The sequence below is a fragment of the Sinohyriopsis cumingii genome, chromosome 5, assembly GCF_028554795.1.
Source record: "Sinohyriopsis cumingii isolate HCF-2022 chromosome 5, ASM2855479v2, whole genome shotgun sequence".
NCBI lineage: Eukaryota > Metazoa > Mollusca > Bivalvia > Unionida > Unionidae > Sinohyriopsis > Sinohyriopsis cumingii.
This window is the reverse complement of record NC_142965.1, coordinates 142215372-142238484: the sequence shown is the minus strand read 5'-3', so window position 1 is coordinate 142238484 and position 23113 is coordinate 142215372. Positions and strand designations below refer to the sequence as shown.

The window sequence follows — 23113 nt, the reverse complement described above, 5'->3', positions numbered from 1 at the left end:
AATAGGTTACATTATTTATCAAAGCATCATGAGAAAAACAAACACGATTGTCAGGTTAAGTTTTCTTTATTTAACTACCCCAATTTCACGGATAAAATTAACGCATGACTTTGACCATAGAGCTCTATCACACCACACATGACACAGTAACCTTCATAAATAGGTTACATTATTTATCAAAGCATCATGAGAAAAACAAACACGATTGTCAGGCAAGTCTTCTTTATTTAACTACCCCAATTTCATGGATAAAATTAACTCATGACTTTGAGACTGTTTTTACCAAATTTATTTGCCATGTAATAAGTAGATATTTGAATGTTACATTTGACCTTTATAGCGCCTTATTTTGTTGTTTCACAAATTACATGTTCATTCATTAAAGCAATCAAGTAGAACGAGACAGCTATTAAAGCAATAATGCAAACTATGAAAGTCATTAAAGAAACCGTATAGACCGAGACAGTCATTAAAGTAATCATATAAACTGTGACTGTAATTAAAGCAATCAAGTAGAATGAGACAGCTATTAAAGCAATAAAGCAAACTATGAAAGTAATTAAAGCAATCATTTAGATTGAGATAGTCATTAAAGCAACTACATTGACTGGGGCAGTAATTAAAGAAATAATGCAGACTGAGACAGTTATTAAAGAAATCCCATAGACTGTGATAGTCATTAAATCAATCATATAGACTGTGACCATAATTAAAGCAATGATATAGACTGAGACAGTCATTAAAGCAGTCGTGTAGACTCAGACAGTAAATAAAGCAGTCGTGTAGACTGAGACTAACTCAACAATTGTTCCATTGTTTTTCCTAGAACATTTTGTAGTGAGCTTATGACGCTGTACAAATGAATATAGAAATCAGTCAATAAAAAGGTTTACAGTTGGTGGAGTGATAACAAAAATAATGTTGATACCGTCAAAGATTTCTGTTTGATGTTTATCGGGGTCATTTGAGACTCAATCACGTATTATGTTATCATATTGTCTTCGTAGTTTGTTAGGTGCATGTCGTTATGAATTTGAAAACACTTTGGATTAGCTGTATTCATTATGTGTATGATTCTACTATTCCATGTGAATCATTCGCCATTAGCTATCGTATGATTCATTGGGGGTAGATCGTTACACGCAGCAGTTTTCTCTTGTAATGTACCGTCTGTATTTAAAACATGTTGCGGTCGATTTGATTCATCTATCTGGAGAGGTGATATCTTGTCCGACGTCCTGTTAAAGGCATAATGCCTTACTAGCCATGCAACCGAAACACCAAAAACTGTCAAGCCAGTCAAGCTACTTAACACTATCAATGTTATTAATTCAGTTGAAAGCCCGCTGCCGACATATGCACCTGGAAAGAAAAAGCGATAATTTGTTTAATATTGTCAGAATGTATGGTATAACATACCGAGTTTTGTCGAATGATTTTGCCTCTTTTATTTTAATGGACGTTATTGTTGGTTTGTTTCAAAATAAAAAAGATATACGTTAAGATAATTAACACGTCATAAATCTCATAGACGTAGATGGTAGGTAGACTTGTATTTGCAATCCTTAACATACAGTAAAATCGTCATTGCCCATAAGTCAATGAACTGCAAATCAGTTCAAATAATATAGGTCAATCGGGTTGGCTGTTTAGACAAAATGGCTATACGTTTATACGTTGATTTAGACGTTGACGCTGATGATTTCGGAATTTTTGTTCATGATATATTTTGGTGCATTTCAAAAGCATTTCACAAAACACACACACGCACAGACACACATACATACATACATACATACACATACATACATGCATATATATATATATATATATATATATATATATGTGTGTGTGTGTGTGTGTGTGTGTGTGTGTGTGTGTGTGTGTGTACATGCCTCAATTTAAGATGAGTAAGCAGTGTCAGGCTTGAGAATGAAATTGGACTGATTTTTAATGAAGAGGTTCTAAATTTCACAGTATAATTTTAGAAAGGTCTGTTGAGAACCATTTGCTCTTTTTCCTATATAAACCGATGAGATAGCATCAGAACTTAAGATGAATTCTAAGGCAAGGCTAAGTGAGTTTACGTTTTAGAGATTGTACTAAATCTATAGCATTTGTACATAAAACTTAAAGTTATTACGATTCCAATCATATGTACTCGCCTGCAGAAAGAAGGTGCCTGTCAGGTTTGAATCATGCCTAATTATTATTATTATCAACAACAAATTTATCTTATAATTAAATTATTGTAACACTGGTCAATGTCGGTATTATCCATAATATAAATCTGGAGATATACTGTAGAATTTGCCATGAGCTACGTCCAGGAGTTTAAAACATTTGGTTTACACTGACCGAATCCACAGTTTTGGATATTGACAGGCTAAGACTGGTCTTTCTGGTCGGACATAATTGAGAGGAAAAGAGTTGTCGTTATGGTCAGACATTATTGAGATGCCAAGAGTTTGTTGTTCTGGTCAGATTGTACTAATCACCGATTACTGAGGCTATCCATACGTTTAAAGACCAGTCACTAGTAGTAACCATAGAGCAGTTTTGCAACACTGTATTTGGTTTTTGTTTTATAACAAGCAATGTAAATTATACAAACTTGTATCATTACAGCCTTGTTCATTTGTACAGTTACATATATAACTGCCAAAAGTATTGATACATTCGTGGCCAGTAGAACACCGAGACAGCTTGCATTCGTCCAGGTCTGTAAAATAAAATGTTATCGATTATCAATAGGGTCCGCCCATATATTATGAATAACGTATACTTTAGATGTGATAATGTCAACAAAATATATACACTGTAAAGTATGAACAGATAAAGAAGACGCATTTATCATCATATCAGCATCATTATTACATCTTGAAATGCCACCTATTGGCTATTATATGCCTCATGAATAATAGGGCTTCACGGTGCCTCATGAACTGTATGTTTAATGGTGTCTAATGATCAGTATGTTTCATGGTGTTTCAGGCATTATGCTTCGTGGTGTCTAATGCGCTGCATGGTTAAAGGATATAGCATGATCAATATGTTAAATAATGCTCCACAAGCAGTGTACTTAATTGTGTTTCATGAGCATTTTGCATAATGGTGTCTAATGAGTGGTATGTTTAATGATGTCTCATGAGAGTTTTGCTTAATCGTGCCTTATGAGCAGTTTACTTAATTGTGTTTCATCAGCATTATGCCTAATGGTGTCTAATAAGCGATACGTTTAATGGTGCATCATCAGCATTATGCTTAATAGTGATTCATGAGCAGTATACTTAATTGTGTCTCATGAGCATTTTGCTTGATGGTGTTTAATGAGCGGTATGGTTAATGGTGGCGCATAAGCAATATGTTTAATGGTGTATCTGGAGCAGTGTGATAAATGGTGTATAATGCGAGTATGTTTAATTGTGTCTACTGTACATTATGTTTAATGGTGTCTCATGATCAGTATGCTAATGGTGTCTAAGTAGCAGTATGCTAATAGTGTCTAATTAGCAGTATGTTAATGGTGTCTAATTAGCAGCATATTAATGGTGTCTAATTAGCAGTATGCTAATGGTGTCTAAATAGCAGTATGATAATGGTGTATAATTAGCAGTATGCTAATGGTGTCTACGTAGTAGTATGCTAATGGTGTCTAGTATCAGTATGCTAATGGTGTCTAATTAGCAGTATGATAATGGTGTCTAAGTAGCAGTATGTTAATGGTGTCTAAGTAACAATATGCTAATAGTGTCTAAGTAGCAGTATGCTAATGGTGTCTAAATAGCAGTATGCTAATGGTGTATAATTAGCAGTATGCTAATGGTGTCTACGTAGTAGTATGCTAATGGTGTCTAAGTAGCAATATGCTAATGGTGTCTAAGTAGCAGTATGCTAATGGTGTCTAATTAGCAGTATGCCTAGTACAGCAAGAAAGTATAGGATAATGATTATCAATATGGCCTATTGTAATTTTCTCCGAAAGTTGATATTCTGTTTTGTCCCATTTACAGTGGCTAAATATATTCGAATCAGAATTCTGATGCTTTCAATGCACACAAAGACTACAAGGGAGCACTGGTCTTTTAGATCACTAGTTAATATATATTCCTCGTAGTTTTCTTGAGCAGTGTCCTACAAGCAAGAAATAAATGAAGGATTTTGAAAAATGTTTGCAACTTCGTACATATAGGTGATTCCTATATATGATAAGGTGTAAAAGATAGAAATTACAGACAACACAGAATATCCTTTTGAATGAATGTATACGTATAAATTATACGAATTACAGACAACACGGAATATCCTTTTGAATGAATGTATACGTATAAATTATACGAATTACAGAGAACACGGAATATCCTTTTGAATGAATGTATACGTATAAATTATACGAATTACAGACAACACGGAATATCCTTTTGAATGAATGTATACGTATAAATTATACGAATTACAGACAACACGGAATATCCTTTTGAATGAATGTATACGTATAAATTATACGAATTACAGACAACACGGAATATCCTTTTGAATGAATGTATACGTATAAATTATACGAATTACAGACAACACGGAATATCCTTTTGAATGAATGTATACGTATAAATTATACGAATTACAGACAACACGGAATATCCTTTTGAATGAATGTATACGTATAAATTATACGAATTACAGACAACACGGAATATCCTTTTGAATGAATGTATACGTATAAATTATACGAATTACAGACAACACGGAATATCCTTTTGAATGAATGTATACGTATAAATTATACGAATTACAGACAACACGGAATATCCTTTTGAATGAATGTATACGTATAAATTATACGAATTACAGACAACACGGAATATCCTTTTGAATGAATGTATACGTATAAATTATACGAATTACAGACAACACGGAATATCCTTTTGAATGAATGTATACGTATAAATTATACGAATTACAGACAACACGGAATATCCTTTTGAATGAATGTATACGTATAAATTATACGAATTACAGACAACACGGAATATCCTTTTGAATGAATGTATACGTATAAATTATACGAATTACAGACAACACGGAACATCCTTTTGAATGAATGTATGCGTATAAATTATACGAATTACAGACAACACGGAAGATCCTTTTGAATGAATGTATGCGTATAAATTATACGAATTACAGACAACACGGAAGATCCTTTTGAATGAATGTATACGTATAAATTATACGAATTACAGACAACACGGAAAATCCTTTTGAATGAATGTATACGTATAAATTATACGAATTACAGACAACACGGAAAATCCTTTTGAATGAATGTATACGTATAAATTATACGAATTACAGACAACACGGAATATCCTTTTGAATGAATGTATACGTATAAATTATACGAATTACAGACAACACGGAATATCCTTTTGAATGAATGTATACGTATAAATTATACGAATTACAGACAACACGGAATATCCTTTTGAATGAATGTATACGTATAAATTATACGAATTACAGACAACACGGAATATCCTTTTGAATGAATGTATACGTATAAATTATACGAATTACAGACAACACGGAATATCCTTTTGAATGAATGTATACGTATAAATTATACGAATTACAGACAACACGGAATATCCTTTTGAATGAATGTATACGTATAAATTATACGAATTACAGACAACACGGAATATCCTTTTGAATGAATGTATACGCATAAATTATACGAATTACAGACAACACGGAATATCCTTTTGAATGAATGTATACGCATAAATTATACGAATTACAGACAACACGGAATATCCTTTTGAATGAATGTATACGTATAAATTATACGAATTACAGACAACACGGAATATCCTTTTGAATGAATGTATACGTATAAATTATACGAATTACAGACAACACGGAATATCCTTTTGAATGAATGTATACGTATAAATTATACGAATTACAGACAACACGGAATATCCTTTTGAATGAATGTATACGTATACATTATACGAATTACAGACAACACGGAATATCCTTTTGAATGAATGTATACGTATAAATTATACGAATTACAGACAACACGGAATATCCTTTTGAATGAATGTATACGTATAAATTATACGAATTACAGACAACACGGAATATCCTTTTGAATGAATGTATACGTATAAATTATACGAATTACAGACAACACAGAATTTTGAATTAATAGATAGACCTAAAATGTAGGTATTACAGACAACAGAGTATATCCTTTTGAATGAATATATATGTCTAAAGGATACGAATTACAAACAACAAGGAACATCCTTTTGAATGAATGTATTAATGTATAGGTCTAAGTGATACGAATTACAGAGAACGCCGAATATCCTTTCGAACGATTGGATAGGTCTACATTACACGAATTGTAGTCAACACAGAATATCCTTTTGTATGAATGGATAGATGTAAATGATACAAATTACAAACAGCAAGGAATATCCTTTTGAATGAATGTATGAATGGATAAGTTTTAAGTGACACGAATTACAGACAACACAGAATATCCTTTTGTACGAATGGATAGATGTAAATGATACGAATTACAAACAGCAAGGAATATCCTTTTGAATGAATGTATGAATGGATAAGTTTTAAGTGATACGAATTACAGACAACACGGAATATCCTTTTGAATGATTGGATAGCTCTAAACTACACGAATTGCAGACATCATAGAATATCTTTTTAATTCAATGTATAGGTCTAACTAATACAAATTACAGACAACACGGACGATCTTTTAATGTATTGGTCTAAATGATACGAATTACAGATAACACGGAATATCCTTTTGAATGAGTGTGTGTGATCTGCATTTTTAACGTAGTTTTAACAATTTTTCAGTCATATCGCTACGATGTCTGCAGTGTGACAGTTTATAGTGATGTCTAGCGCTGAGGTATCATGCCGCAGACACGTAGCGTGATGTCCTACCCAGTCACATTATTCTGACACCAGGCCGACATGTCCTAACACTATACACTTCATGCTGAGAGCCAAGCGAGGCAGCTGTTAGTACTATTTTTGTAAGTCTTTTGGTATGACTCCTCCACCATTAATACTGGCCGCCATGCATAGCCTATCGTGTGCTGAAAAATGGCGTTAAACCGTACAACAACTACCCGACAAGACAGATAAATCATTATCAGAGGACATTCTTACGGGTAAGATTTATAAAATGTTTGAGAACAATCATGTTCCAAACCAATAAATTATCGTGCGTTTCATTTCAATATTGGCAGTTATAAAAAATGAATAAATAAGTTTGCCAATTTTCTTTTCTCTAAGGAATATTCTGGACCATTGGGTACTTCTTTTCCATCTTTACAACATTCATTTACAACGGAGACACACGAGGTTTACATTTTACATAATGTATTATATTGTGTAACCATGTGCACAAGTTGTTCAAATTTATTCTGTGATCAAAGCATCAGTTTGATGTGTGAATACATATATCAGTGAGACTTTGAGTAAAAGGTTTTATACAAAAATTTGTTTTATGTTTTTTGGAGGGAGGGACCGGGGTTTGTTTTTAAAAGTACTATAAATTCACATTTAGATTCTGTAAATATTGCTTTATATAAACCGTACCATATTGATTATTACTTTTGTGGCAATCTACTCGCTCATATCCAATTTATTTGCACAGCAGGATAAAGTTTGTGTTCAGGACGTTGGTCATTCTAACAAGAAAATACAGTATGCATCTGCTATCATATATTTATATTTGGTGTATGCATATTCATTACGTCACTTTAACTGAGACTATTGAAACACTCCATCCAGTAGTCCAAAACAGCGAGGTTGAAATTCCCAAATTTTGGTACATAGGTTGCCATTCTGGTAACTGCATGTTCGAGGGGCCTGAGCTACCAACCCTACATTACTAGAAAAGACAGTGCTGCAGAAGGCGGTAAGCATGCGGTACAAAAGTACAAAACATAAAGGAATGCCATTTGCCATGGCTAGCCATGGACATTGTTTCAGTTCTTTACTATATCCTAATGATCTCGCTAGTTGATAAAACATGCAGGCTTTTTATGATAGCATACGTGTGTCGCGTTGAAATCAAGTATACCCTCATAGTGTGTACATCTTACCTGTGCAGTCTCCAGTCTCGTTATAAATAAAACCAGTGGAGCAGAGACACGCATAGCTGCCCAGGCTGTTCTCACAAGTGGAATTACTTTGACATGGGCTGTGATCGCACTCATTAATATCTGCAAAAGAACACTTTCAAAAGGATACTGTGAGCGGCAGCTTCATCTAAATAATATGGTTGGTTGGTTGGTTGGTATTTTAATAGCACTTTAACATTATTGTCTATATCATGCCTAAGAATTGGGTCTGAAGAGCCTTCACCCACCCCCACAATAAAACATCGAGAAATCCCAATCATGCTTTCCTGGTCATGTATCGAACCCACAAACCTTCTTTCAGTAGGCTAACTCTCTCTACCAAATTAGTTACAGCGGCAACCCTTTTAAATGTAAATTTAGATATATCAAAACTGATATGACACTGTATATATATATATATATATATATATATATATATATATATATATATATATATATATATATATATAGATATAGATATGAAAGCGGGACTGACTCTCTTTGTGATTTCATTGAAAGATTTAACTTATGCGTTACGTGGTTAGGCTCCATAAACAGTAACAAGAAAAAAGTGAAGACAACAAGCTTTATAAAATTTAAGAAATAATTTATTTCCGTAGATAAACAAGGTAAAAATTAAAATTAGAACTTACAGTTTTAAGAATCTACTCCAGAAATAATCCAAGAATAATCCAAAAATTAAAAATTAGAACTCCTAGAAATAAAATGTTCTAATTAATTTGAGTTCGAGTCCCGAGGAAAGAAAAAAAAAGGCGATGACTTATACTATTGCCAGTACAGTACTTATGTATCTAAAATTCTTTGTTCAACCACATAAAATAAAATTCCGGTGTTTGAATTCCGAATAAAATTTAAATACATGTCTTTGTCCAAGAATTCTCTATGAGCACTTAAATATTCCCAGGGGAAAGAATTAATCTTTTAGAATCCAAACAATATGAAGAAAACTTAAAATTTAACTCCAACTGGTAACAACAGAAAAACACCACCTTAACGTCAAAGTGTTTAAAAGCCCGAAAAAGAATATTTTTCAATACATCACTATTAAATCTAACTACTTCGCAATTCCGATAAAACCAATATTTCGAAATAGAGAAATTTTCTAACTGATTTGAATCTCTGATTTTTTTAACTTCTGTAACTAACCAGTACATAGCCAATATTTTCTCTGTGAATATTGATTTAATATTAAGATCATTATCAATAGAAGGAAACATATTTATTTGGGTCTGGGTCTCGGTTATTGGAATATCCCTATAAATATACCTGGCCTACCTGTTGTATAAAACATTCTATTTTATAATTTTAGTAAAAGACCTTCCAGCTATAACCAATATTGTATCGTTTGTACATTTGGAACAATTTGAATAAAATTGTCCATTAGGTAAATTTTTTTTATGCTCAATGTGACCTGAGGTCAGGTTGAGGACTATATGTTACTGTTACTGGGCAAATTATTCATTCGTGTTTTAAGATCCCAGCAGAATCGGTACCATTATTGTTGTGTCCTGTATTTCATTTGGGCTAGACTTTATTTCTTCAAATTATTTAATTCAAGCGATTCTTCTGAGGACATACAAAGTGTTCTGAGAAAAACATTCTTGGAAATAAATACATGTACTCATAGTGAAATTCAAATAAAGACACATTCTTAGACTGTGTTATTGAGATTGAACAAAAGATTGTTTTGCACATCATTAGAACAAAGGTTACCACAAGTACATCAATATTTCAACCGTTGGAATACGTTTGAAGTATCAATAAAGTTCATTTAGAAATTTAAATATTAGGACTTGTGTTAGAAATTTTATGATCATTTTGGGATTTAATTCGAAATACCGTAAGTTATTTTTCCATTTTTTGCTTTGCATTCAAGGGAAATAAATTATTTATTAAATTTTACAAAATGTTCTGGCTTTCACTCTTTTCTATTACTTACTTAAGACCATAGCGTTGTAATGATGTACCTCAAGAGAAATGCCGTGAAGATAAAATCTTTGAAAATCAAAGTAAACAACAATACTTAAAACTACGCAAGCTTTCTTTCACATGTGTAAATATCTCCTAAACAGTAAGGCAGTCTCGGAACTGAAGATATATATTGTTAAACGTATATTTTATGCTTCACAAGTTAAATATAAGGCGATGGCGGCATTTGCTGAATGCGTCTGTTCTTTCTTTATGGCAAGATAATTATATCAAGATACAGTTCAACCGTCCAGATTATTATATGTATGTCATATCCAAAAGGGATTCTGTGATTGAGAGAGAGAGAGAGAGAGAGAGAGAGAGAGGGAGAGGGAGAGAGAGGGGATGGAAGGGTGTACCGCATACCTTGACATGTATTCGAATTATTGGTGTAATTGTAGACATAGCCAGCAGGACACGTGCAGTTGTATGCATCGACTAAATCCACGCATGTAGCACCATCGGGGCATGGAACTCTGTCACACTCATTTTTCTCTGCAAACACAAGTTTATTTTCGTTCTGATATGCTCGTTTTTATACTGTTGTTTCATTTTCGACATATGCTACATATTTATTTGTCATTTCTATATGTTAGCATGGAATATTAACAGATTATATCCCATCGTCTGTCTGTCTGCCTTCTGCAACATTCGAAATGTAGAATAGACCCGGTGCTCCTCGAAAGAGGTGACTAATGGAGAAAATAATGTTAGTAGTTAAGTGGGCCACATTAGGGACAATGGGACTTAGCATTAAAAACACCCCTGGGCCACTTTAGGGACAATGGAAATTTAACATGGAGAAAAACGCTGGGCCACTTTAGGGACAATGGGAATTTAACATAGAGTTTGGGTCTGTCTAGGGACAAGGGAAATTAACATGGGAATAGAGTCTGGGTTTGTCTAGGGACAAGGGGAATTGAATATGGGATTTTTTTTTTTTTTTAAAGTTTTTTTAAATTTAAATTTAAATTTAAATTTAGAAAAGGGGTAGGCAATGGAAAGGCTATCTCATTTCGAGAAATATGGCTGGCCCTGAAAAGAGCCTTTGGGTTTATGTTAATATTAATATTAACATAGATGGCATCTGTCACATCTTCTTCTTCTTCTTCTTAAACTCCTTCTAACTACCGGTCCATACACAAGTACCCTCTTGAGACATCCTTGTCTTTCTATGTAAACTCTCCTCATCCATTGACTAGTATCTGTCCTATCAACAACAGTCCACTTGGACCTGACATACATGAGCATGTCCGTCCTAAACATCATGGAAGACACAAGGGTGGATGACTCAACTGTGGTCCACATCTTGAAGCGACGAGAATAGGTGAATCAATGCAGTGAACTGCGCTTATTTATAGGTACAGGAAGGATTGAAACGGATTGAATTCATTCACCAATCCGAACACGCGTTACAAAATTCAGTCAGCTCGCATCCAATCCGAAGAGAGCAGTCTGTGACGTCACGTGGTCTATATAGATTCGTTAGCGCTTGTGTGCAGTCAATCTATGCGACAGTGATTCAACATGACGGAAACTCAGAAAACGATCCATTGGGGTGCACCAGCAGGGGAGACTGCCCAAGGGAACCCGGACTTACTTTCAGAAGAGGTACACTGAGATTTTGTGGATTTTCTTACCTCGCAAGAATTTGTTCCAGAACCTTCGTTACCTTCTTCATTACCGCAAGTGTAGAATTTTAGACAGAGACAGAAAGAAGAATTGGAGAAATTTATGCAACGACAAAAGGAAGCGGAACAAGCCTTTCTCCTACAGCAACAGCAACAGCAACAAGAAGAGGTAAGAAAAAAACAACAGCAACAACAGCAAGAAGAAGTAGGAGCAAAGAAACAAGAGGGTGAAAATCAAACGGCTACGGTACTGTTGGACATTTTAGCGGAGTTAAGAAGTCTGAAACAAATGTATCAGACTTCTTTATCACGACCGAAGAGAATACGACCTTCCCGAGCTAAACACGCCAACCCTGTGACTAAGCCTGTCGTACCACCCTTAGTGATTTCAACCCAATCATCAGAAGTAGGCCTTGGCCGTGGCAAAGGCTTAAGGCAGTTAAAGTTGATTGGTTAAACTCACTCCTACACCAAAATAAAAAGGCCCTTTTCAGGGCCACCCACATTTCTCGAAAAGAAATACAATTTCAATTTGCCAATAACTCAAAAATAAACCCCACCCATTTTACCCTTATAGTACGTGTCTGTGTATGAGTGCGTGAGTGTAGCTTCTTATTTTAAAATCAAAACTCAAAGACACTTACCTTATATCATTCATGTATTCTTTTATCCATTTTTTTACAATCCAATTCACAATTCACCACAGAACACTTTAATTAAAAGTTCATTGACTTCTTCTTTCTCCTTGTTTAGTCTCTCTGTTTTTTGAATTTCTTCACAGTTTTTACCTCATTTTCTTCCCTTCTTCTTTTCTTCTCCTGTTTCTTTGCTTCTTTTAAATAGAATTGTCTTCTTTCTTCCTCTTCTTCCTCTGAAGAATCCCTCTCTTCTTCCGAAGAATCCCTCTCTTCTTCTGAAGACTCCTTCTTTTCTTCTGACTCCTCTTGTTTCTTTTTTGGGCAATCTGGAGACCAATGTCCTTTTTCTTTACAATAATAACAGGTATCTTGACTTTTGTCTCTTTTAGCCCCTGTTTTCTTTCTTTTTTGACGGTCTGGACACTCTGAAGACCAATGCCCTTTCTTCTGACAGATATAGCAAGTATCTTGACTTTTATCTCGAAAGGAAGGAGAGTAGTCCGTCGGCTGGTCTGAAGAGAATTTTCTAATGACCCCTCGCAAAGCTCTGACGAAACGTTCCATCTGGGTAGTCTCTTCCATCGTTGTGCTCGGCTTGAGAGTGAAATGCATAGTGAAAGGACAAGACACACACCCTTTTTATATACGCTGGTTTGCCAAGACTATAAATTAGTCTGTGGTGTTTAAACTTGAGTCATTTGACGTTTTGCACTCAAGATGAAACGATCCCATTCATTCGAGAAGAAAGAAGAAGAAGAAAGTAAGAGGCAGAAACGTGATCTATCGCCTCGTACCAGGGCTGAAATCTTGGCAAAAATTCATGCCAGTGATTTTGAAGAGGACATGAGTGAACCAGAATCCGAACCCACTAAACCAAGTTCACCACCCTTAGTCAACCCTGAAAAGTACTATTCCATTCGAGAGACGGAAAAGCGCTCCTCTAGAAAATTTAGAACCACGGCTTACACCTACACGGTGAAGTTTAAAGATTGCAAGGCCGACGTACCCTTGGAGAAAGCAGAAGGGTTTATCACCGAGATGTGGGATTCTTTGCTTACCTCACTAAAGCGACAATGTCAAGCCAAAGAAGACGATCGCTTGACACTATCCATAGATCACGACGGTTTGAAATCCCCTGTTTGGATCGAGTTTAGCAGACCCGCAGAACTAACCCCTTCCAAAGTCATGGACAAGATTCAACACGTACAACAATCTAGTGACCAGTTTGACATCACCGATGGTAAAGCCACACTGAAAATGGCTCACGTCTCTCTTCCTCAAGGGACAGGACGCAAAAAGATGTCATTGGTGGACGACCTTCGCAACACCAAAAAGAGTCTCGTCCGAATTAACAACCCTCAAGACCAGATGTGCTTAGCCCGTTCTATCGTGGTGGGACGAACCTATGCCAACAAGAACGACACGGTAGAATGGAAAAGAACCTGGGAGAACATTCGAAAATCGAACCGAACCAAACAACGAAACGAAGCAGAACTCCTGTTGCAACAAGCTGGCCTGTCCAAAGACACATCCTGTGGCATTCCTGAGATGCAAAAATTGCAAGATGCCCTAGCTCCACGCTACACCTTGAAAGTGCACCCTCAAGAAATGCGCGGGTCTCTGTTGTTTCGAGGCCAAGACTTTAAGGACGGAAAATACATTCATGTTTATCATCACGATGACCATTTCGATACCATTACCAGTATCACCGGATTCCTGGGATACAGATATTACTGTGAGAAATGTGATTATGGTTATAACAATCGAGAGCAACACAAGCATTGTGGATTGAGATGCCCAGGATGTTTGGCCTCTCCACCCTGTCTGAGCGAAGAACCAGTGCCTTGTTCGACTTGTCTGCGCACGTTTGTCAGCCCTACCTGTTACCAACAACATTTGAAAACACAAGGTTCACAGAAGAAATGTGCTTGTCAACTCCTGAGATTGTACCCTACGTGTAGACAAGGCATACGTACCAACAATGCCAAGGCACACGTATGTCGAGGAAAGAAAAAATGTCACATTTGTCACCACATCGTGGACTTGGAACACGAATGTTACGTGCAAAAATACCAACCCCCACCAGAGAAAGAGGACGGTCACAAGAAGAAAGGCAATTTCATCTTTTTCGATTTCGAATGCATGCAAGAGACTGGCATTCACATCCCTAATTTCTGCGTGGCTCATCGAGCGTGCGAGAAGTGCATTCAAGAACCTATCTTCAGTCATTGCCCTCACTGCAGCAAGATTCCTGGAGGACGTGAAAAAATCTTTCGGGGACCAAACACGTTAGCCGATTTTGCCCAATGGGTCTTAGACCCCATCGACAAGACGTGGAGCCAAAAGGACATCGAACGTTATGGAGATTGTCATCGTCATGCAACGGTGATGGCTCACAATTTCTCCGGATACGATGGACAGTTTCTTTTGAGGTACTATACGGAACATGGCACCGAACGTCCTAAAGTGATTTTGAACGGAGCCAAAATCATTTTCATGCAAGTGGGACAAGTACAGTTTAAAGATTCGATCAGTTACTTGGCCATGCCTTTGAGCCGAATGCCTAAAACGTTTGGAATGACAGAAATGACTAAAGGGTACTTTCCACACTTTTTCAATACGGAAGCCAATCAACATGCTGTTCTACCCCATTTGCCTGAGGCTCACTATTACGACCCCGACAACATGCGTACCGAACAACGAGAAGCTTTCTACGCTTGGTACCAAGCTCACGCCTCCGACCCTTTCGACTTTCAGGAAGAAATGTTAAAGTATTGTCGTTCCGACGTGGACATTTTACGGCGTTGCTGTGGAAAATTTCGAGAACTGTTCATGGAACACGGAGGGGTCGATCCTTTGAAAGAAGCTTGCACCATTGCCAAAGCGTGTTCCTTAGTGTACCGCCAACGATTCATGCCTGAAAACACCGTGGCTGTCATCAGTCCTCAAACGACCCGCTATGTCATGCGTCAATACTCGGTCAAAGCCCTACGTTGGTTACATTACTTGTGCGACAAGGAAGACAAATGGATTCAGCATGCCCGCAACGGAGGAGGCGAAAAGACCATCGGAACGTATTCGGTAGATGGCTGGGACTTAGAAAACCCCAAGATCGTGTACGAGTTTAACGGTTGCTTATTTCACGGATGTCCCGTCTGTTACCCTGACCGTGGCACTAAAAATCAGTTTTTGCAACGAACCATGGAAGACTTGTACCAGGACACTTGTCAGCGACGCCTAAAGTTAGAACAGCAAGGATACCAAGTGGTGGAAATGTGGGAACACGAGTACGATCACCGTTTGAAAACCGATCCCGAGTTTAAACGCCTCGTGGAAAGTTACCAGTTCATGGACCCGCTGAACCCGAGGGATAGTTTGTACGGAGGAAGGACCAATGCCACCTGTTTGCTGTACCAAGCCGACGAAGAGAAAGGAGAAGAAATCAAATACTTGGACGTGTGTTCGCTGTATCCCTACGTGTGCAAATATTGTCGCTTTCCTGTAGGGCACCCGCAATTGTTCACGGAACACATCGACCTGAAAAACATTCGACAATACGAAGGCTTGATCAAGTGTAAAGTTTTGTCTCCCACGAACCTATACCATCCCGTCTTACCTCACCATTGTCAAGGCAAACTGATGTTTCCCTTGTGCCGTACTTGTGCCGAAACGTGCAACCAGGACCAACCTTGCCATCACAGCCAGGAAGAACGTGCCTTGACGAGAACCTGGGTCAGCGTGGAATTGTTCAAAGCTCTGGACATGGGATACCAACTGTTAGAAGTGTACGAAATTTGCCACTTTCCCAAGACACAATAGTTCCACAAGGGTGACCCTACTCAGAAAGGCATTTTCGCAGACTACGTGGATGCCTTTTTGAAACTGAAACAAGAAGCCAGCGGCTATCCTTCCTGGTGTCACACTCCCGAAGACCAAATACAATTCAAAGAGAAATACTAAGCAACAGGAAGGCATATCTTTAGACCAGATCGAAAAAAAACGAAGGCAGGCGATCGTTTGCCAAAGTGATGTTAAATTGCTTGTGGGGTAAAATGGCACAAAGACCGTGTTTACCCAAGACGGAATATTTGACAGAACCTTCCCGCTACTTTCAGATGATTCACGACAAAACCAAATACATGAAACACGTGGACGTCGTTCGAGAGGATTTGATCTTGCTCAATTACGAAGAAGATCTGGACTTTGTACAAGACGACCCTTTTGTAAACGTCATCATTGCGGCTTACGTGACAGCTCATGCTCGCTTAAAATTGTACGAAGCTTTAGAACTGTTAGAAGAACGCGTCCTGTACTTTGACACGGACAGTTGCATTTACATCCATCACCCGATTCAACAGCACCCTGACATCGAAGGAGACCGTTTAGGAGCCTGGACAGACGAGCATCCCGACGACAAGATTCTAAGTTTCGTCAGTGGTGGTCCCAAAAATTACGGCTACGAATACCGGGACAAACAAGGAGAAGTGTACACGACGTGCAAAGTGAAAGGACTGACTCTGAATCATCGCATCAGTCGAGTGGTCAACTTTGGGGTATTGAAAGAAGCCTTGCAATCGGGAGAGGATTGAAACTTTAAAGTGACTACCTATCAACCGAACAAGATTGTACGTTTACCCACTCACCACATCGTCAGTCGACCCTTGGAAAAAGTCTATCAAATTGTATACCAGAAGCGAGTGCGACTTCCCAATCACTTCACCTTACCGTACGGTCACGTTGGTATTGGTCTGTATATGAAAAGGAACCCTAGGCAACATCGATAGTTCATTGTTCATTGAAGTAACTTATCATGTCGTTGACGAAGAAGAAACCAGATTGGTTAGGAGTCAAATGTTGGACATCACCGAGACCAGGGTTTTGAGGCTTGGACGCAAGATGTGGCCCAGTATGCACGAGAGTTATTCAAGGAAAAAAGTTACTTTTCAACCTGTGTTAGTGACGGTGCCAGAAAAACCCGTCACCCAGGATAGCACTGTCGTGGACAGGCCTGAAAGACCCTTTCGGGAGGACACTTGTGTGACCTTACCCCTACTATAGAACTGGTTAGAACTTTACCCAAAACATGTTGTACAGACACTTGTGTTTATTCCACGTTCATGGTTATCATGTGCCTTTTATTCTTGTACTTAAGCCTTTGGCTTTTATGCATTTTTGTCTTTCGTATTCATGTTTGAAACATTCAATAAACGTGTTCTGAAAAAGTATATAAACTTTTGTCTTGTTTGTTTTTCGTGTCACAAGTGACATTTCTCAAACCATGGCTACCTCTGCTGTCTCTGCTCCCTCTTCCTCTACTGTCAAAGTCATCGACGAACACTTAGATCGTGCCAGTTGGGAGGCTTTGTATCTTCGCCATCCCTTTAACATGCTCATTGCTGGACCTAGCGGTTCACGCAAAACCGAATTCGTCAAACGTTTGATCGAACATAAACATCATTTGATCGATCGACCCCCTCAACGAATCGTGTGGTGTTACAAAGAGTGGCAATCGGCGTACAGCCTCTTGCGAGAAAGTCAAGGCGATTCCATCGTGTTTGTGGAAGGCATTCCTAAAGAAGACGATGGCATCGTCTCTGACTCCCGTCTAACCCATTTGGTCATTTTCGACGACATGTTAGGAGAAGACGAAGAAGAAATTAAACTGTGGTTCACGCGCAAAGGGCATCACCGTAATGCCAGTGTCGTTTACATCACCCAAAATTTGTTTCAACAAAGTAAAGCCCATCGCACCATCAGTCTCAATGCGCATTACGTGGTCTTGTTTAAAAGCCCTCGAGATAAATCGCAAGTGCAAGTCTTAGCCAAACAGTTAGGAACGCCTTGGCTGACTCAGGCGTACGACGATGCCACTCAAACGCCACACGCCTATTTACTCGTCGATTTGAAACCTACGACTCCTGAGGATTTGCGATTTCGTACCCACTTGTTTCACCACTGGTGTCAAGACGGAGGGCCTGTCCTGTACACGTCTCCGTCCTCGACTTCATTTCACTCCACATAAAAAAATCTATAAAAACCTCAGACCCTTTTTCGTCTGTCTCACACAGTGCGAACATGACGTCCCTGCAGTCGCATCTTCCCGTCAAATTGATTCGTGCCTTGTATGGCATCAGTCGAGAAAAAGATCCACAAACACGAGCTCGTGTCTTAGAAGCTAGTCTCAAAGAAGTCTTACGATGGTTCACGGTGACGGCACGTCAATTACTCCAAGGAATCATTCAGATTCCTCATCAAACCAAACGCTTTTTCGATCGAAACAAAGTCGCTTTGGTCCAACTGGCCGATCCCCGCATCGACAATCAAACCAAAAAACAAATCATTTTGAAACCTGGAGGGAGCGGTACTCTAGGAGGGGTCATCATTCGCTCACTCTTAAGATGGGATCCTAATGCCCCCAAAGTTATCCCCAAGACAAAAGTCCAACGAAGCCCCAAGAAGAAAAAGACCAGGTCCCCAAGGAGAACTTCTCCAGTGGCAGGACCCTCCTCTGACCAGACACCACCACCACCCCGGAAAAAGAAAAGAAGTCCCCAGAAAAAGAAAAGTCCACAGAAGAAAACTAGTCGCAAGAGAGGCACTTCGGCCAGGACGCAACCTTACACTCGCAAACCACGATCTGCCATGGCAGTGACTGGGTCTCCGGCAGCCTCACGTTCATCCACTTCTCCATTAATGACACCAAGAACTGAAGAGTACTTGGAGACGTTGATCACACCAAGAATTTCTCCGTTGATGACCCCCAAAAGAACTTCCCCAGTGGCAGGACCCTCCAATTTAGTGGCAGTGGCTGCTGCTCACAAAGTACCTTCTCCCAAAATCAAAGTTCAAGAAAGATCGGGCATGTTACAAAGTTTACTGGATTTGTCCAAGCAAGAACTGGCTCGATTTAGTCCGTTACGTACCCCTGCACGACGTGTCATGCCTGTCCTGAAACTGATACGACGTAAAGACAATCAGTGGCGACGCGTTCCAGTATAAAAAAGGCCTGTGACCAAGTCGGGGGTATCAGTGTTTTTTTTTGGTGCTCCTGAAGACTCAAATATGTCACCCTCCAGAAAACCCCAAGGAAAGAAAAGGAAAGGACTGCCACCACGTTTAGCCAAACATGGGGACATGTTATCTGTCCTGTCCAAAGCTTCTCCACCCCTACGAAAAAAACTCATTCAAACAGCCTAAAAAGAGGTCATCGATACCGTGTGCGAATGTTGTTTGAACGTTTTGAAAGGCACGATCCCTTTGTCCAAACACCAGAAACAATGCTTAGGCAAACATCGTCACGTTCTTCGCCAAATGGTTCAAAAGAAAATTCCCATTCGTCAAAAAAAGAAGATGTTAGTGCAACGTGGAGGTATTTTACCTCTCTTGTTAGGCCCCATACTGAAAGGAGTCTTGGGAACCATGTTGGGAGGACTGGTGGGAGCAAGATAAAAAGGCCTCGGAAGTTCCAAGATCTCAGAATCGACCCCTGACAACCCCATGGAAGGACGAAAACTAGCTTTAGTGCCTTACAAACGATGGATGGAATACCATCGGTGGCAAGAACAACACACCCCGCATTTACCTCCCAATCCCCATTTGAGCGAGATGTCCCAGTTACAACACGAATTGCAGTCCTTGATGGATCGCCAAGATTTGTCCGAAACAGAAAAATCGCAAAAGTACGGTCAACTCTTGCAACAACTGCAACTCTTTCAAAAGAAAGCTTTAGACGAAACAGCTCTACCCACTCTGAAAGATTTTAAGACCTTGATGAAAAGTCCAGCACCATCACCAGTACCAGTACCAGTACCACCAGTACCCGTGACCAAGACAGAAAAAGGAGAAGAAGAGGAAGGGTTTCAAACTCCACCAGAAAAAGTACGCAAGTTAACAACACCACCTACTTCCAGAATTGGATGGATTAAAAAGATGATGGCCACCCCTTCTTCATCACAAGAGAAAAAGAAAGTGAAGACAGAAGTGAAGACAGAAGTGAAACAAGAACCGATATCCCCCGCTCAGACATCCTTCTCCTCTTCGACACCTATTGCTGGCCGCACACGCAAAGCATTGCAATCCAAGAAAATACCCCAAGAGAAAAAGAGTAGCATCCTCCAAGAGTGGGTGTCTTATTAACACACCAACCAACACAAAAAAAATGGAAAAAGTCTTAGCCAGCATTTACTACGACCCTCCCATCCTGCAGGTTACGCAGGAGTTCAAAAATTGTATAGTGCTGCCAAAACGCGACTGAAAAGTCTCCGTTTACCTCAAGTGCAACGATGGTTACAAGAACAAGCTACCTACACTTTACACAAACCCATTCGACGCAAGTTTGCCAGAAGTCGCACCCGAGTGGAAGGCATCGATCATCAATGGCAAGCCGATTTAGCCGATGTCTCTCATTTGGCCAGCTACAATCGTGGCTACAAATATTTGTTTTGTGTCATCGACGTCTTTTCCAAATTTGCCTGGGTCGTGCCCTTGACTTCCAAATCGAGCAGCGAGTTAGTGCGAGCCCTGCAACGGGTGTTGAAACAAAGCGGTCGTCACCCTCTTCGATGGCAAACGGACAAAGGCACCGAATTTCTGAACCAAGCTTTCCAAAAAGAATTAAAGAAACGTGACATTCATTTTTTACCACCGAGAATCCCGAAACCAAAGCCAGCATCGTGGAACGTTTTCAACGCACTTTGAAAGAACGCATGTGGAAATATTTTACGCATCACCACACTCTGAAGTACATCGACATCTTACCACACCTGGTGCAAGCGTACAACCAATCTTACCATCGAAGCATCGGACGTGCCCCGCAAGACGTGACTCCCGACAACGAAGTGTTGGTGTTTGAGCGTCTGTTTGGTACGTCCCCGACGAGGGCTGTCCCCGAGAAAAGTGGAATGTTGGTCGTAGGAGATTGGGTGCGCATTGGCAAAACCAAATGCACTTTCGACAAAGGTTACTTACCTAACTGGACGACCGAATTGTTTCGCGTCACTGGACGAGTGCATGGCCGTCATCCTACCGTGTATAAATTGGAAGACATGAACGGAGAAGTGCTCAAAGGAACGTTTTATTTGCCCGAATTACAACGTGTCACCAAAAAAGAAGACGACGTGTACGACATCGAAAGCATTCTCGAACGCAGAACCCGTAAAGTGGGCAAACGACGTGTCAAAGAAGTGAAAGTACGTTGGAAAGGATATCCACCCAGTTTCGATTCTTGGATCGAGGCTCGCAAGTCATCGACTATAAAAAGAAGTGACCATCATGCCCTTTCACACAGCAGACGCAGCTACGTCGACCACTCCTCCTTCACCTAGTTCTTCTGTGCAAGATTCACCAAAACCAATTTTACTTAACTTTACCCAGTGACAGTTCCATGGAGGTGTTTCCCAAGAACACGTTGTGCTGTTACACGGCCAAATAACCTCAGGCCATCCAGTTAGATTACGAAGCCCATTGGGATGTGGCTTTAGTAGAAATGATTCACCCGACCCAAGTCCTCAATGTCCTTCCCAATCAAAATTTGTTTGATGTGGAAGTTCATGACGAGCAAATGCAACAGTGGATGGATAGCAATGTCAAATATGACAAGAAAACCCGTACACAAAAGTACACCACCTATCACTTGTTCATTCCCCCAGGCTATTATTTTAGTGGTCAACATTTGGTCAGCACCATAACCTCCAGGTTTAATGTCGTGTTTCTGAAAGCTTTGGAGCATGTCAACAAAAATGTCACCATGGAGTACCACAAAGCAGCTCGTCGCTTCTTGATGAAATTTGAACGGAGTAAAATCCTGTCCATTTTATTTTGTCCTGAATTGTATGACATGTTGGGCGGAGACATGGACATGAGAAAGACCATGATCAAGAAAAACGAATTAACCATCGTTTACGACAACGAGTCTTTTAGCAAGTTATTTCGTGCCCCGGTAGAACTGAACAAAGGACTGAATTTGATGTTCGTGTATTCCGATGTGGTGGAGTACAACGTGGTGGGACACACCTCCGTACCCTTACTGCGTGTCATTCCTTTCAAAGTTGATTCTGCCACGAACACTGACGAGGAAGGTGGAAACACTTAACACGTCCACCGCGAATTTGTCCATCCTCACTATTTGCCGGTCAGCAAGTCGTATTTGGACACGGTCAACATTGCTATAAAAGGAGATTTGGGACAAAATATTCTATTCACCAAAGGAAAAGTCACGGTGAAACTCCATTTTCGAAAACGGTTCTCTCACGACTCTTAAGTCATGTATCCAGTGTACCGAGGGGTTGCTCGACAGCGAGGACACGGCTTAGGAGACATGTTAAAATCGGCCTTTCGTTCGGTGGCCCCAGTGTTGAAACCGATGGTGACACGCGGATTGCACGCCGTGAAAGATGCGGCACTGACGCAAGGCAAAGAATTTCTCCAAAATGTCATCATCGACAAACAAAACCCTAAAGAAGCCTTCATGAGGGCAGGCAAAAATGTCTTGCTGCAAACGGGCAAAGACATTTTAGGCCAACGAGAAACACCTATAAATGCCCTGCACGCTACCGAGTCAGGCATTCAGCAAGGACAAGGCAGAAAGAGACGACGAAGAAAACACCCTTTCACCAGACTTCAAGCGAGAAAGGCCAAGAAAAGAAGAACCGTTCGAGACTTAGACGTTTTCGATTATTGAGAA

At 39.3% G+C, this 23113-nt stretch overlaps 1 protein-coding gene across 1 annotated transcript in view; it reads right to left on the bottom strand.

Annotated features, from left to right (window-relative positions):
- Positions 1-205: 205 nt before the first annotated feature.
- LOC149800377 (uncharacterized) overlaps positions 206-23113 on the bottom strand; it is a 65524-nt gene continuing 42616 nt past the window's right edge. Inside the window, exons 20-23 of the mRNA XM_089960023.1 lie at positions 10530-10658; positions 8157-8276; positions 2615-2722; positions 206-1362 (exon numbers count right to left, since the gene is read on the bottom strand). Coding sequence (XP_089816149.1) covers positions 1094-1362; positions 2615-2722; positions 8157-8276; positions 10530-10658 — 626 coding nt within the window. The 3' untranslated portion in view covers positions 206-1093. The remainder of the gene's footprint in view (positions 1363-2614; positions 2723-8156; positions 8277-10529; positions 10659-23113) is intronic.